The 17889-nt window shown below is 36.0% G+C and overlaps 2 protein-coding genes across 3 annotated transcripts; both read left to right on the forward strand.

Annotated features, from left to right (window-relative positions):
• The first annotated feature begins 158 nt into the window (after positions 1-158).
• Positions 159-11659, forward strand: LOC113041466 (transmembrane protein 201-like). Of its 2 annotated transcripts, none has more exons than XM_026200005.1 (11): positions 159-387; positions 1514-1634; positions 1981-2169; positions 2738-2917; positions 3399-3751; positions 4023-4226; positions 7004-7230; positions 9449-9511; positions 9651-9935; positions 10615-10743; positions 10843-11659. In XM_026200005.1, exons 1-11 carry the CDS (start codon positions 263-265, stop codon positions 10938-10940), a joined length of 1974 nt encoding a protein of 657 aa, XP_026055790.1. In that variant the 5' UTR covers positions 159-262; the 3' UTR covers positions 10941-11659. The 2 variants fall into 2 exon arrangements, with proteins under 2 accessions (XP_026055790.1, XP_026055791.1); XM_026200006.1 differs by having other exon boundaries at positions 160-387; positions 9654-9935.
• Positions 11660-13501: 1842 nt separating this feature from the next.
• Positions 13502-15174, forward strand: LOC113041467 (forkhead box protein L2-like). Its single transcript, XM_026200007.1, has one exon. It carries the CDS (start codon positions 13816-13818, stop codon positions 14602-14604), a length of 789 nt encoding a protein of 262 aa, XP_026055792.1. The 5' UTR covers positions 13502-13815; the 3' UTR covers positions 14605-15174.
• Positions 15175-17889: the final 2715 nt, after the last annotated feature.

Here is a 17889-nt window from a genome sequence, read left to right on the forward strand (position 1 = left end):
TGTAATTTAAGAACAGATAACTTATGTCTTATTACATTGATTGATTGGAATGTTTAATTATAATAATGTTTTATATTTAACTATTTTATGTATATAATTAGCAAATAATTATTATTTTCCGTTTAGAAGTAGAACTTTTATTTTGACAGCTCTTGACATTGCTCTCATGACCTGGATATGGCCATGTTGTAGATTGATGCGCGCTTCTGTTGCCGCATGCACAACTCCAGCGTGGGGCTTCTTGTGAATAACACTACAGTCAATGTCCCGTTTCGCAATGGAGGCGTTTAACCAAATTTTACTACAGTACCCGCCATTTGTAGTTGGCGGTGTCGGAGCAACGGCGATCGCTGCAGGAGGGGCGCTGATCTACAGAATTGCAACCAGGTATTGTGTCCCTGCCCATAAGATGTCGCTGGGCCTTGTATAACGGGGCTACGGAAAAAAAACACTGCACTTTCCACGGTATTTCTATATAATTAACATGAATTGGCAGTAGTATTTTCAACAGTTCGGCCATGAAAAAATGCTTGCGCACGCGTGGAGCTGTAAACAAGCACGAGAAAATTCATAAAATGGCTTAGGCATGTCTGTGTGGTATTTAAAACAATCCAAAATTCACTTAAATTAGTATTATTATTTTTCTTCAGTTACTTATATTTCTGTAAATCAATGATTAATGTACTGCTTCCTTCAGTGTCTTCATTAATTTATTTGTAATTATTTAATTTTGTTGATAGTAATGGTGGTTTAGTTAATGACTCCTATTGTTATTACCGTGGTAAAAAAAAAAAAAAAATCGAATTTCTATCAAAATGAAGCGTATAATGCTAGACTTAACTTCACAAATACTTTTATTGATGTTACTCAAAAGCTGTTCTATAATATTAAAGGAATCGATCATATTTAGTCTAGTAAGTTACAAGGTATTCAGTTACACCATTTAATAGGCTTTGGAGTAGCAAGATACAAAATAAATTCCCAGGATTTTAGTTCTTTTACATTTTTAAGTAATATTAAACATGCCAGCTTTTTTCTTAATGTGGATGACGTTATCATCTTTTATAACGTCACAGGCTGAGTTTGTTAGTGTAATCAAGCCTCTGTCCTTTCTATTTAAAAAAAAATCGATTTATAACTATTTATTTATTAAAATAATTTTTATAGCCTGTAAATAGAAACTCTATTCATGCTACTGTTAGGTAATCAGTCTCAGGTCCCGAGACATCCTGTCTGGAAAAACAAAATCTCAGTTTTACATTAGAGCCAGTGCTCAAGCTATACATTAATTTCCACTGAATATCTTGCATGTTCCATGGAAATGAATACAACCAAAAACACTGTCCTAGTTATTATACGGCAGGATTATTGTCTGTCTGCAGAGCAGGCCTGTGAACTGTTTATTGAGAACCAGTGGGGTGGTCTGTCGGCTCAGTGTTAATAGGAGTATGGTATTACAGTTGTTTAATGTTATTAATGCATGGTCCTAAATCCAACCCTTTTTATCCGACAGGAAAAAACCAACTCATGTCAAAGTGAATTGTTGGTTCTGCAATCAGGACACAGTTGTCCCCTATGGGAACAGAAACTGCTGGGATTGTCCATACTGTGAACAGTATAATGGCTTTCAGGAGGTATTGATTTTGTGTTTATAAGATTTGTTTGTTGTGTCTCATCGTAAAGATTTCGAAAAGAAAAAAAATCATGTTACATGTGCTTATTTATACACTACCTTTCAAAGTTTGTGGTAGGTAAGATGTTTTTTTTTGTTTTTGAAAGTCTCATGCTTGCAAAGAAAATACTGTAATAACAGTTATATTGTGAAATATTATTACGTTAAGATATAAAGTCCTTAAGAACAACACATTTTCTATTGTTTTAATACTGTGCTGCTGGTGCAGCTTTTGGATATGTTATAAATGTACATTTAGTCAGTGTCAGTCAAGCAACTGAATTTTTGTTTTGTGCTTGTTTTCATAGAACGGGGACTACAACAAACCCATTCCTGCTCAATACATGGAGCATCTCAACCATGGCATTTCAGCCGGTGTCCCAGAGTCACCGAAGACCCTGCAGTGGGTCAACTGTCAAATGCTTCTGTGCAAGAAGTGCAACAACAACCAGACTCTGAAGATGAAACAGCTGGCCTCGTTCATCCCCAGGGATAATGTAGGTTTATAATTCACTCGTTTCATCTCTTAATTTCAAGACATCCAAGCTTGGTTCTGAATAAGATTTGCTTTTATGCTTTTTATTAGTGCTGTCAACCAATTAATCGCATCCAAACGCATAATATATGTGTATACACACATGCAGAATATATTTCGAAAATATTTACATGTATAAATATATTTAACATATATAAAAAGTACATATGTATTTATATATATATATATATATATATATATATATATATATATATATATATATATATATATATATAATTAATATACACAGTACTTACACATATATTATGTAAACAAAAAACTATTTTGGATGCGATTAATCGCGATTAATCTTTTGACAGCACTACTTTTAATAAAAAAAATTAGGCAAAATGTCATATATTAAATATTCCATTCACTAGGCATCTAAACATACTTGAGAGTCAAATTTTTTTAATTTTTAAAAAATTTAAATTAATTTAACTTTTTTTTTTTAATGTGAAAAGTGTCATCTTACAAACAAGTAACATGCATTTTCAAATGTTAATGCACTGTGTTCACCATAATGGCAGGAAAACTATGATGAGGAGATTGAGGTGTATAAGCACCACCTTGAGCAGACCTACAAGTTGTGCCGGCCGTGCCAGACGGCGGTGGAGTACTACATCAAACACCAGAACCGACAGCTGCGGGCTCTGCTCTTCAACCACCAGCTCAGACGCAGTCGGGATGCTGATAAAGCCTTAATTAAGGTCGGGACCTCTATATATTTATATGGTTTCAAATCAAGCCACAAGACTTGACATGAAAAATGCAGAAGATTCCACTTTTGTAGCACTCTGAAGTGTATGTTCTAGAAATCTAAGAGATTTGATTGAGTGCCAAGGGCTTGACATGGAAAAATTGCATTGAATTTAGATGTTGCCCAGATAAAACTGCAATTTTACTACAACCTAGGTATCGTTTGTTACTTGTACCAAGTGTGATTAATGACCAGTCTGTTACTAGTGCTTTCTTAAACCGCAGATAAATGTGTGGAATTGATTGCCAGAGATAAGGAAAGACCTGTTCTCTCTTGCTTCTTTTGTGTCCTGAGTGTTTTACTGTACAGCTACTGTTGATTCAAGTTTAGTTTTTAATCAAGCTTGACATGCAAGTATCAAATACTGTTCCCATATCAAGTGATCTTTATTTTATTATTTTTTTTAAATCCTTTTCTATCCTTTTCTTCAGAACACGTACTCCCTCACCACACCAGCCTGGTTGATCTTGCTCAGAGTCCTTGCGTTCCTCGCCTGTGCCTTCCTTGTAGCTGTGGCTCTGTCTGGATCTGGAGATGTGGCCTCCTCCATCTCGCAGACGTTAAGCAGAGGAGTGAACCAACCCAAAAACCCCCTCCAAAATGACAGTGAAAGCAAGGCTGAGGAGGGCAGCATGATGTGGGATGATCTGGTGGCTCTTCTGCCGGAAAAGGTTGTGGAGAACGCTCGACTCGTCTGGCAGTGTGGAAGTGACCATCAGATGGCCGTGGCTTCCTTTGGGCTCCTAACTTGCATCACAGGTGTCTTAATGGCAGGACCTGTCAGGTGAACCAAATAAATTATAAAGTTTATTTCATGAAAAAATTCATTTACCAAATTGTACATATTTTTTAATGTATTTGACATATTATGTAAACATATTTTTAGAATGGGTAAATATATTTTCTGATTAATGTATGAATAAATGTGTGTGTGTGTGTGTATATCTGTATATTTTTATTATATGTATTTATTTGTAATTTCTAAATAAGTGAATTTATACATATACATAAATTCATTTAAATTATGAATTTAATATATTTCTCTTCTCTTGAAGGTTGAGGAGGATTGATGTTGTGGCCGCTGTGCTTTGGCTCCTGGTGATATGTTTTTACCTGGCCGAGTGTTACCTCAAGACAGACATCACTGATTGGATGGAATCGGTCAAGTTGGGCATCACTTCTTTGTGTTGTCTGGTGGGATTCGCTGCTGCTGTGGCAACAAGCAAATCCCAGAGTCAGAGAAGAGCCAGAGGTCACAGGTCAGAATCTGAGCAGTGACACTAAGATAAGATATTTTTTGAGATCTGTAATGTAGAATCAAGGGTTAGATTTGTTTTTTTTTCTCAGAACATTTTCCTTCCAAATGTATTCAATTTACACTAACTAACTAATGCACTCATTATAAACCTCCATGGCCAAGATGTTGCTAAATAGGCCTTTTAAACACCATGCTGATTTATAAAAAGTAGTCTGTGTGGATGAGATTTCACAAAGTACTAGGGAAGGATTGTTTATTGCCTTGACATTAGCACCATGCCCCTAATTTGACTAAGCAAAACATGTCAATTTTATATTTGTTTTGGTACAGGTTGAATTCACAGGTTTGGGGTAGCTTGTAAAGATACAGACTAGTTCATGAGTGAATGATTGTTTTTTATTTTTATTTTTTATGCATCTCGTGGTGTATAATGCTGTTTTTGCATTGAAATAGAAAATGCATTGTCCAACAAGAAATTGCAATGGTGCTTAGGGATTTGGGGATGTTTTTTCCATCATCGAATTTAAGCTTAACATTTTCACAACATGTGCAACTAAAACCGCCTAATACTATACCCATTATAATAAACTTTGGCAACAATTCTGTATTATGCCAATACTGCGCCGATTTCATATATGCAATCTCATAACAAAAGTGAAACTATCACTGTTTAGTTGCCAACAACATAAAGATATGTTAGATTTGTGCTATATATTAGCTCAAGTACTCAGTGTTCGCTTTTGAGGTTAAGCTACAGCTGAGCACATTTGAGAGAGTCTTGAAATATTTGTCTCTCTTTGTTTAGATTTTTAACTTGAATTTCAAGTTCGTCTCCACCACCGGGTTGATTTTTATCATCGTTACCTCAGTACAGAATTTATGCAATTTTTCAGAAAATAAATTATATTTACTATATTGTAAAGTATTACAGATGCACTACATTGTATCACGTGACATTTAGTTTGCATACTACTAACCACACTAAAGCTCTATAACACGTAGCTATCTTTCAAGTGGCTAACAAAAAGAGACCCATTTTCAAAACTTCTACAAATAAAGCTTTTAAAGGATTGAATGGAAAGCGAAGCATTGTAATTTGTGACACTACGAGTATAGTTTGTATGTTTTGTAGGTTTGCATCACTGTATTTCCCAAGTTACTGTATGCATGTGGCATATGCTGTGAAGTTAGTTTTTTGCTGTGATCAAAGTACTAATGTGACTTAGACACTTACTGTCTGCAACTGTTCTGTTATTTAAATCAATTCTGTTCATTTCCATTAGATGTGTATTAACTTATATAGATTGCATAGTACCTGTCCACTTCCAACAAGCTTTATTATATATAATTTTGTATTACCAAATGGAGAAACATGCCAAATATAAAGTTTCATTAACTTTTTTTATGATGACTTGTGGCACATTTCACTTATTTGAGTATTTCACTGTAGACATCAATATTGTTGAATATTACGTATCCTCATATTTCGTATCCTCTTCTTTTTTTTTCTTTTTTTTGACAAAGGCGGATGGTTGGTAAATACAAATAATAGTATGCATTTAGACTTGGCATTGAAAAAAGTATATATTTATGATATATAACATTTATTTAGAACAGCATTGTATTTCTGTGAGTATACTTGATCCTTTATTGACTATTTCATTTTGAGTCATTTAGATTGTCCGGAAGTATCCTGCCTCCCCAGTTAGCATACGAGTGAATAAGTCACTGAATTTAGCACTGAGGATATAATGTGGTAGGACCTGTCATCATGAAATCACAGATCTGTGCATGTTGTATCAGAAGGCTCATGGTGATGCCAGAGATTGATTGGAAGGAAAGTCATTGGATTTAAGGAATATTGTCCATTTCGATATTGGTATTATATCTTGTCAAATCCAGTTTCTTACTAAGAACTTTCATTTGGACCAGTTTAGGAATTATAAGCAATTCAGTTTCCATCAAACAATAAGCTAGAATTTCAAATGCATCTGAATGTTTTGTGGCCCTGACCATTACAAATCTAAAAATCAATTTGTAGCTTTTTAATACTTTTTTGCCCAGAGGCTGGAAATAGTTGTCTGACTTTGAGAAGCCCCTAACTGAAGTAATCAGTTTGTGGCATTGCTGTGCTTTTTCTGGTATATCATCAACACCTGATCAGTGGCTTCTAGTGCATTTGATATGGAATGACCCCAAAGATATAATGTGAAATGAGCAACTGCATTGTTGAATAGTGTGAAATGGTTTCCGTCCAGAAACTTAAGATCAGATTTGTTGTAATAATTTTGTTGTTTCTTGAGTAAAGCAGCATGTTGGAGCTGTATTACACTTGGGTTGTGTTGCATCTTTTTATACTTGTATTATTTTACCCTATTATGAAATTAAAATAAAACGCTGATAAAATGCGAACTGTGTGTTTGCCATTTCTTTTAATGGTTGTTTGAGATGGAAGCTTGCTGTGCTTTAGTAAATTATAGAAATGTAGCCAAGAAATTAGCATGACTGAATGTTGGAACTGAGCAAGTGTATATCGACTGAGCTATTACTAATGTATAAATTCATACATTTACAGATATGTTAGCTTAAATTATATGTATTGTCTGAAATTAAATCTTACCAACACAGACATCTACTACATTCAAATGAGGAGCCATTATCAGGCTTTTGAAATCTGTGGAAGTCTGCAGTTTTACAGTTTTCCTCCATAGCAGTAACTGAAGAGATATTTGCTCCATGAAAGTCAGCAGTGGACCGATTGTCTTCTGTCTGTTGCAGGTATCTGTCTGGCAGTTCTCCTGGGCCGTACTACACTAATCACTGTCCCTCGCTGTCTGCACCTGTGTCTGCATCCTCTACCTTCATCCCAACTCCTCCCCCCAACCTGTCACAGCTGCTCATCCGCCAGCAAATCCACAGAACACGCAAAGCCTCGCCCTCCTCGCTGCCTGGGCGACTCAACAGGGCCCTCTCTCTGGGAACTATCCCCTCCCTCGCACGAGCAGGTATAGCACAAGATAGATAGATGCACACTGCAAAAATAAATATGTATATGTGTGTGTTTGTGTTTGTGTATGAAAATTCAGCTTTGCCATCACAGAAATAATTACATTTTAAGAAGTATTGAAATAGAAAACATTTATTGTAATCTGCAATTTTACAGTATATTTAATCAAATAAACTTTTTTTAACCATGCACATGCTGATATAAATATTAAAAATATTCTAAATAAAACTATATTTACTATAATTATAATTAAATAAATATTGCAATAAAACGTAATTGGTTGTGCAATGAATTTGGCTTTTTGTAACATAGTTGTAATAATCATATAATGTAGAAAAAGCTTCACTTTGTTTGTGAAGAAGTGAGAAGTGCAGCTATAGTGAGGGGCCCCAGGTGCTGTTTTGTGGAACCGATGCAGAAGTGCATGATGGGAAAGATGTGGGTCACTGACTGACTGAATGCATGGTACAAGGAACTCAGCTCGCTCTTCACCCAAGACGGTGCCGCACCTAACAGGGGAATTTTGCCACCTGCCAAAGAAAACTGCGAAGTGTGATTGAGAAATAGTCTGTTCAGTATCTCCAGCTACCTGCATGCTAAAGGGATTTTCCCACTGAGAGTTTTGAATTACAGGAAGGGACTAATTTACATTATCTTATTCCTTGACGTTTCTGTTTATCTTTGAATTTAAAAGAAAGGTAAATCTATAAATAGAATATGTCATTATTTACTCACCATCATGCTGTTCAAAAGCTGTATGCTGTTATCTTTTCAAAAAAAACTGTCCAGTGACTTATATCGACCACAGGCTATCAAACTAAAAAAGGGGAATTGTGCGAAGAACATTGTTCACAGATTATGCCCTGCATTTCAGTGTAGAATTTTGGAGCAAAATAAGTAAATAACAGAAATGTAATTTTTCAATTAACTTTTGCTTTTTAAAATGGTGTTTTAATTAATGTTTATGCATTTAAAAAAAAAAAGTTACCTAATTGACTCACAGTTTTAACCTACCAACATATTGTTGATACTGTATATCAAAAGGAATGGTGGGGCAACAGCTTGGTTTGCCTTCGCTTTTAACTTTGACCTGTCAGTAAATGGGACTTTGTAATACACAGGCTTTTAAATCCTGGGATCAGGGTGATGTCGGGAGTGGTGTTTAAATGACTGTTGTGAGACCGTAGAAGAATCATGGTTCGTTTCATGTGTGGATCTTCAGACGAGTCCAGATGCGACGGCAAGCGTCAACCTCCTGTAATCAGATGCAGTGGTGATAAAAAGGGCTAGAGCTTGATCTTTACGCTCTTGATTTAATCACACACACTTGTTTGAGAGATCTCAGCGTTTGAGTCATTTCCACCTCATTGCGTTATATAGAGATGGATATGTAATGGTGATCTTCAAGAGTCCAGTGAGATCTCTCACAGCTCGTTTTTACAGAAGCAGTATCACTCATCTCTCCGTCACACTTTTACAGGAGGTCTTGAAAAGGCTTTTGTGTGAGCAGGGTCTGTACCTGCTCCATCATGTACCTTCACCCATCTGCTCTGTAGTGCTCAGTAATGGTGCTGCTCCTCTACAGCTGCAGCTGTGTCGGCTCCACATATGGAGACATTCCTGGAATGACAGAATGAGAGTGTTAAATGTCTGTACTTCGCAGTTGGATGCTTGTGTTGTATCATGAAAATTGCTAGGAATTTATATCTGTCTTTTGTGGGATTGCTATCTTTCGCTTTGTGAGAAAGCAGCCATGGAAATGTTTCAAATAACAAACTGCAGTTGAACTACTGTCCAGAAAATTCCAATTTTAAGAAATTGGGTTTTATTCAGAAAGGAAGCTTTAAATTGATCAGAAGTGACAGTAAATACATTTACATCGTTGCAAAAACATTTCTGTTTCGAATAAGTGCTGAACGTAATAAGAACTTTGTTTTTCAAAGAATCTTGAAAAAAAAAAAGTTTCCACAGAAATATTAAGCAGCAAAACTGTTCTTAATATTGATAATGAGCACAGAATCATTTTAGAATGTTTTTTTTGATAGATCATGTGACTCTGAAGACTGGAGTAGTTCTAATGCTATATAAAAAATCAGCTTTGCATCATAGGAATAAAATGCATTTAAAAAATGGAAAGCAGTTTTAATGTATTTTTTGATAAAATAAAACAAAAATGATCCCCAAGGAATTGTGCTTATTTTTTCTTTTACTTGTAGATTCAGGTTTCCTATTCAGTGGGAGCAGACCATCTTCACAGTGTAAAGACTCTCCACCTTCAGGTAACTGAAGAAGTGAAGGAATTGTTGTATACATCTTTGTGAACTCACACCATATAAATTGTATATGATAATTGTCTACTACTTATCAATCACATCGCAATTTGATAAACACAGTTAAACTAATTTCTTCATTTTTCAGTAGATTACTACTCTCTAAAATCTGGAAGTCGACCCTCCTCTCCTGGACCATCTCCAACCCCTTCTGTGGCAGGATCTGTCACTTCCACCTCCAGCTCCGCCAGGCAGCGCCGGCCACTCATCAGTCCGGCCAGACTCAACATCAGTGGGCAAAAACTGCGGCTCTTTTCCTCTCCTCTGGAGCCTTTAAGTTTGGCCCCACCGCCTCCGTTTCTTTCAGAGCAAAGCCACGTGAACAGCAGCGGATTCTTGCCTGATGCTCCACACCTCCATTCACAGAATCATGGTATAGGACACTTTTGGATGTATTTTTAATCTGCATGAATGTCATGAAGGACAACATACTAATGCTATTTTATTTGTTTTTTATTTATTTGGTAGTATTACTTGAAAATTATATTGTCCTACTAATAACTGAAGTTTAGAAACTTTTACATTTTAAAAACCTCACATCATTCAAGTATGTTGGTTTTATGAGCAAATGTGACCCTGGACCACAAAACCAGTCATAAGGGTCAATTTTTTTTTTATTGAAATGTATATGCCATAAGAGTAAATAAGCTTTCCATTGATGTATGGTTTGTTAGGATAGGACAATATTTGGCTGAGATACAACAGTTTGGAAATCTGGAATCTGAGGGTGAAAATTTTGTGAAAAAAATCGCCTTTAAAGATTTGCCAAAATGATGTTCTTAGCCATGCATATTACTAATCAAAAATTACGTTTTGGGATATTTATGGTAGGAAATTTAAAAAATATCTTAAAGGAACATGATATCTTCACTTAATATCCTAATGAGTTTTGGCATAAAATAAAAATGTATAATTTTGACCCATACAATGTATTGTGCTACTTATGACTGATTTTTTGGTCCAGGGTCACATATGTTATTTATTTGTTCAGTTTTCAGTATTCTTGAACTTTTTTACGATTGATTATAGATATGATTTTGTTTGAAATTCAGGTTCACTGATAGATGAGGGCAGTGTGTTTGAGCATGTGGAGAAGCGAATGGGCAGCTCCTCCGGTTCTTCAGACTGCCATGTTGACACGACCACAGGAAATGGAACTGAGAGCAAGCCTGGATGGAAAGGTGCGAATAGGAAGTTCATTAGGGTAGCAGTGTTTAAACTAACTGGGTTAATTTCTTCTGCATAATTATTTATTGTTTGAATGTTTGTCTTGTTCACAGGATTTTTGGGCTTGATGCTTTGGCCTGGTCTTCTGTTTGCCAGCCTGTCCATTAACTTAACCTTCATCGGTTTCTATCTTTATTACAATTGGAGATGAGCAAATAGAAAAGACCTCAGGAGTTCAAAGTCAAACTGGGATGTCCGCAGGTCTTTGTCACCTGAGTGCTCAGTAAATCTGGGGTCTTTACAGGAAATACATGGATGGCATTTCCTTTGGGTGACGACTACAACTTTATTCTTGCTGCTCAACAGTTGTGGATATAATAATGGAGAAGAAAGGAATTCTCAAATAAATGAGAAGACCATATCCTCTTAACTTGAGCTCTGTTAAATACAGCTGAGATTCTACATTATGCCGCAAAGTATGATGTGAGCTTTGTAAAACATGTTTTTGTGCATGTTCATTCATGTGTCGTGTTTTTAAACACTGAATGTGTTTCAGACTGAATGCTTGTGCTGTTTAGTTTAACAGAATGATGTCAGTTAGGCATATGTTGCGTCTTTATAAAAAAAATTATTTGACGATTTTGCCGTATTGCTGTACATTTTAAGTGTTTCTATTTATCCTACATCCTGAAAGAATATCATAATGATGTGATATTATCAAGTGCAATGTGTGTTGATCTACTTTTTGTCAATGTGACACTGGAGGATTTGGTTTAGCTAATGTCTGTTACTATGTCCATTGAGCTTTTGACTCTGTTTTATGATTTAACTCATAATGTCAAGGGAAAACAGGATCATTTCATATTTTGTACATAAAATAAAGGTGTTTCAGTTACCAGATTGAAATAAATCTCCATTGTAATAGTTATACCTTGGTTTTGGTGTCTTCTATTTTTGGTTTTAAAGTCAGTTGCTCACTGAACAGGTAGTTGTGAAGGGTTTTCCTTGATCTTCTTGATAAGTTAAATTTTGTGTTGCAGTTCCCATATCATGATGTATTTGAAACATTCAGTTGTTTTTGCATGTTACCCTTTTGAATTGTGTTGGAGAACTATGCAATAATTTACATTTTCAAAAAGTGTATGGAAAAATATACAATGGCAACTGAAAGTAAAAAATAAGTTCTCCAGAGTTTATCTTTCTCCATCACTGGCTGGGTGTAGACAGTCTGTCTCCTGAAAGAATGATAACAATCTGGATTCTCTCAGTATAGGATGTTATACAGCTGGGTGGTTATTTGAGAGATGATTAGGATTAGGTCAATGTCCATTTTCCAAAAAACAAAGAACAGAATGCAAATTAATTTTAATTAGAACCCATTAATGGGTTTAGGAAATGGTTTAGAAAATGGGTTTCTGATGCATTTAGGTAACTGAAGATCTGAGGCACTGTACTTAGCAGCGTATTTGTCGGTGCACATAAAGATGAAACTGGCTGAGTGGGAAATTCCAAAAAATTAAAAGTAAAAGAGGCAAGTTAATACATGCATCTTGCTGTAAGAATGTTTCATGTTATTGTAAGACACATTCAGATTAAGGACATTACAGCCTGTGGTCAATTATACTGCACATTCCATAAATCACTTTGATATTACAATACAATGATTTTTTGAGATATATATTTTTGCACTTAACCTGCAAAAAAGAATGTCCATTAGATAATATATTTTACAATTTGTAATTTTTTTTATGTGTTTATTGTAAAGAATGTCTCTAAATTCAAGATTCATTCAGTGAAAATAAGCAGAACTGTTCACACTGCAGTTATTAAAATGATAGGTAACACTACAATACTGTTTATGTTTGTTAACATTAGTTATTAGTTATATAGCAATAAATAACTATGCATGCAGTTATAAACAATTATATATATATAAAAAAATACTGAAAAGCATGTGTTAATCTTAGTTATATTATATACATGTATTCATTAAACCAAATTTGTATCTGTTAATAGTATTTAATGGACCTGAGCTAATATGAACAATGAACGGACATTAAAAAAATAAATACTGTAACAAATGTATTACTAATTATTAGTACATTTTCATGTATGACTTAACTAACCTTAACTAATGAGTAATTCTGGCTCATTTTAATATCATAATGCAAGTCAATCTTAAAGCCAGATTCACACAACGTTAGTCCAAAAGACTTTCATTTTCAGCCTAAATTCAGGTAATTAATTCCAGTCCAATCACTATCAGAAGAAAAAAATACTTTTTTTAAAAATCCTATTTTTTAATTAGTTTAATAGTCTTCCTTTTACAGCCCATATTTTAAGAAAGAAAGAAAAAATCATATCAACAAATATAAAGTTATAAAATAAGATATGTTTTGCATATAGAAGTAGGCAATATATAATATTAGGCTGAGAATAAGGTCTTAACAAGGCGGCACCTTTGATGACATGTTTCATTTATTTGATTGGACGGAGCTGTTGTGGGAAGACTGTGCAGAGGATGAAGTTTACAAATCAGATGCCCTTTGTTCTTGAAACATGCGCAGTCCACAAAATCCCCAAATGCGTTAGTTAAATGTTATATATGTGTCTAATATTATTTATAGCATGATTATTGAGGCCTGCGGATTAAAAATATGCGCACAGACCTTTTAAATACGATAAATGACAGAATGATTTGCTTTTTGACATCGCAAACTTTAGCCTGCAGTTTTAATATTTAATCTAATATTTGAAAATCAATTGCACAATCAGTTCACAACATAAATAATAAGAATAAAAAGAAAACATTAATGTTGGCTTAACGCAGTGTTTTTTTATGCCGGCGACATCAAACAGATGTTTACTGTAACATTTACCAAGCAGTCAAAATACGTCTGCGACCCTCGCGCGCCTCTTTCATGTTGATTTCGCGAACTTTTGACCTCAGGATACCGACAAGAGGCATGGCAGGTAGGTGGAGACTAAAACAAATCCGAAGCACACCTGGACACTTTTAACTTTACACCTGTGCTGTTCGCTACTGAGAATCTCGACTTTTCATCCATCCAGCTCAAGCCCGTCTCATGGATCCCAGCGCGGGGTCTGATAACCTGCAATCCCGCGATACCGCAGAGGACGGCCAGGGTACCGCGGGGGATGGAGGAGCCGCTCCAGCTACAGAAAAACCTCCTTATTCGTACGTGGCTCTCATTGCAATGGCCATCAGAGAAAGCGAGGAGAAGAAGCTGACCCTGAATGACATCTACAGCTTCATCATATCCAAGTTTCCATACTACGAGAAGAACAAAAAGGGATGGCAGAACAGCATCAGGCACAATCTGAGCCTCAACGAGTGCTTCGTGAAGATTCCCCGGGAGAGTGGCGGGGAGAGGAAGGGGAACTTCTGGACGCTAGACCCAGCGTTTAGCGATATGTTTGAGAAAGGTAATTACAGGCGCAGGAGGCGCGTCAAGAGACCCTACCGAACACCACCCTTACCGTCTGGATTTAACTTCACCGACTCGTACTGCATGCAACAGGAGCCCGTTTACTGGCAAAGCCCGTTCGTCAGCACCAGCTCCTGGAGCCACCAGTCCTGCTCTCCGACGCACATCTCCGGCTACCTGCAGCCCATGCTTGGTAACGCGCGCCCTCTGTCTCCAAACGATTACGCCAACTCCCCCGTGAATTATTACCACGGTCAACACCATCACCTTCACCCGTCCTACAGACCATACCACCGGCATCCGAACGCTCTGGTGCCTCTGAGCGGCATGACTCCTCCGGTGAGCCCTGGAGGAAGCTCCATCTCCGCCTGCAGCTACCCGTCGCACAACGGCCTTCCCGAACAGGTGCATCATCCGTTTGACTGACGGACAGACACGTGAAAACTGAATATAAGTAGGCTAAAAAATTCATTTGGATCTAGATTTGCTACGTTTTTTGTTACGTTAACCTTTAGAAATGTTAAACGTGCTGTTTCAAGTCAGAATGGCTGGTTAAGATTAGGTCGAAATGTTGCGGTCGCTGCATTAGTTTGTTTACTGTATAGCCTAACTAATGGGTTTTACAGTTGTGTTTTGTGGATTTTCACAAATGATATATTGTTACATTGTTAAACTATTGTTCACTTAGAAGCCAAGAGACGAAGAGCTGTTCAAAACGGACTTGGTTGTTGGCAGGTTGTCAGTTTCCATTAATTTCAGCAAATGTTTAGAAAGCATCAAGATACATAAGCGTATTTATTTTCACCATGTATTGAGATCTTAAAATTGATGTACGGTTTGCATACCGTTTAAAAATGTTTATATTTTATTTAGTGGAAACTTATGGAACAAGTTGTTTACAAGAGTTCTTTATTATGCAAAGGTGTATTTTCTTAAAAAAAATGTATACTGAATAGACATGTTCAGTGTCTGCATTTCTGGAGTTTGAAAATATTTTTTTATATGTAAATGTTCATAACCTGTTCGAATTTTTCTCTTATAAATTTCTGATAACTAGTCATGTCTCCTTTATTTGACTATTTATTATATATTACTAGGCTAATTGCATTTTATCAAACTTATTAAAAAAATTATAATATTAAAGTAAAATTTAAAATATATATTTTTTAAATATAGTTGTAGAGTAAAAAGTATTGCTGATTACCAATTGTTTTATTTTTGCAAAACGCACAAAATGACACGGAAATCACTTTCCGTTTCCGTACCTAATCTTACCAGTGTATGTGTTAATGCTTAGTGCAGTGAAAATACCTAATTATAATGAATGTTAACGATTAATGGTGATTAAAATTATGAAATGATTATTCCAAAATATGGAGCAAAATCAGAGTTGTGTTATTTTAACTACATAATACACTGTAGCTAAATGGCGCCCCCTTGTGGCCTTTTGCTAATATAATAGCTAACATTTAATTTTTCATACTGTGTATATAGACAGTTTATGTTGATTGACCACTGCTTATATAATTAATCTGAACATATTTTATTATATAAAAAGTGTATATATATTGATATGTTACGGCTACCTTCTCTTAACATGTTTCTCGGAATCCATTTATTGGGTTTTCAGAAAAAGGAATGAGCAATTGTAAAAGTTGACATGAGATGTGTCTATTCCTTGTGATTGTGCAAACCTTAGTCCACTTACCTCCATTTAGGTTAGACAAGTGATGAGCAAAACACTCACTTCAGCCTAAAACTTGTCATTCCCTGACCTAAAGTTCCTTTTAACAGAGAAATATAATATCATAGCTTAATCCTGACATAAGAACCAGCCCATACTCAAATACAAGCTGCTGGATGAACAAACAAGATCATTTGTAAAGAAAGACAGAGTAATAAGTATCCCAAAGCTACACAAGGCTCTGAAACTGTTGCCATGGTGAGGAAAAACTGTTAACAGTTACATTTTAAGGAATTGTTTGATGCATTGTAAGTGCAATATGAATATTAGACCATGGTCTCAGATGCAGGGCTATATGTCCATCCATAATTTCCCTTAAAGGCATCCGAGGCCTCTTTCTACAGCTTGATTTGATTATTTCAGGGGCTGTAATGACATTGCATGTGTTTGGTTTTCCCCATCACCTCCAGTAACTTCCCTGCGGTGATCGGCTGTCTGGCAGCATGCACTTGGGCCTGCAGTGACTGGTGGGCAGGGGCTGAAGGTGGGCGGATGTGGGCATGGGGGTCTTTGGCTTTATTTCACTTTGAGTTTCTGTTCTGCACATACACTTCCTGTTTTCACAAGCTGCAAGCTTTCAATGGTGCAGTGCATTTTAGAAACTTGTTATCATCACAGCACCACTATAGTCTTTCAGATGGCTGAAAAGAAGACCTTAAAATGTCTATGCAGATGATTAAACAGTATGTGGCTAATAATTACATGCAGTTCCAGGTCTTGGGTTCAATGGTGGTTTCACAAATGGGCCAGAGATTTTGCTGCATTTGGTTTACAGGATATGTATTTTTTATATATTAGTGCATTATAAAGCTTTATAATTTGTTCTCAGGAATAAAATAATAGCCTTTTACTAGACGTATCCTTGCTGAAAGCAGACAGCTTTATTTGACTGAATGACTGGTGCTTTTAAGTGACTTCCCTATGGACCCATAATCATCATTCAGAATTAGAGCTTCCTTACTCTCTCACAGGAAGACACGTCTGACCGGTTTTATTTTAAAATGAGGAAATAATAAGTTAATTCAGCGTGTTATGTACAGTATTTAACTTACAGATATCACATGATAGCTGGTGTCAGAAAATAGTTGCAAATATGCTCCGAACTACAGGTCCGTTGTGAACTAATCGTTTTTTAACATGTTTTTGAACATACAATTTAATTGACTCCTTTCTACATTTTTTTACATTAAGAGAATTCTAGCGTGATACCGCCCACCTTCGAAGACTGACTATAACATGAGCCAATAGCATTCGAGTAGGGCTTTAACGGAGCATCTCATTGGTTGTACTTACTAACGAATACGCCCCCCTAGAGTGAACCAGTCGTCTAAACAAGACTCAGCATTGAAACAGGGCTCATGTGATGATATTTTGAGCAACTGTGAACGAAAATAGTAATTTTCCTCAGTCTCATTCACAACAATGAGAGAAAGTGGCTGAAGAACTATGATCGTATAAAACGACCATACGCTTTTCACATTAATTGAAACGTGACCAAACGTCTTTTGCGAATCGGTTGAGTGAATGATTCAGTGACTCACTCGTAACCGTAACAAGCGTAAATTGTTTCTTGTAAAACATATTCAAAAGATTCGAGTCACTGGGATGAAACAACAAACCACATATGTGGATTGTATTTTATTTATTACCGCGAATTTATAGATCATAATGCATAAACATGACTGAGGGGAGTTGAGTAATCACAGAGACTGTTTTTAAATGAATGCAGCATGTCACGCGAGTGGAAACAGACCTCAGAAGCAGAGGAAGCCAGACGGTGATGTGCCGAGGAAGAGTTAGGGACCGTTAATATTGTTTCAAACCGTTCCGAAAAGTGCAGACTTTTATTACGTGTATGAAAGTTAAAATCATAAAAAAATATTAAATGGATAAAAGGGTGCCAGATAATTTAAGGTCGTAAATCGTAAAACTGTAACGTTTTCTCCAAACATAATCATTCACTTTCT

Source organism: Carassius auratus, chromosome 23, assembly GCF_003368295.1.
Source record: "Carassius auratus strain Wakin chromosome 23, ASM336829v1, whole genome shotgun sequence".
Lineage (NCBI taxonomy): Eukaryota > Metazoa > Chordata > Actinopteri > Cypriniformes > Cyprinidae > Carassius > Carassius auratus.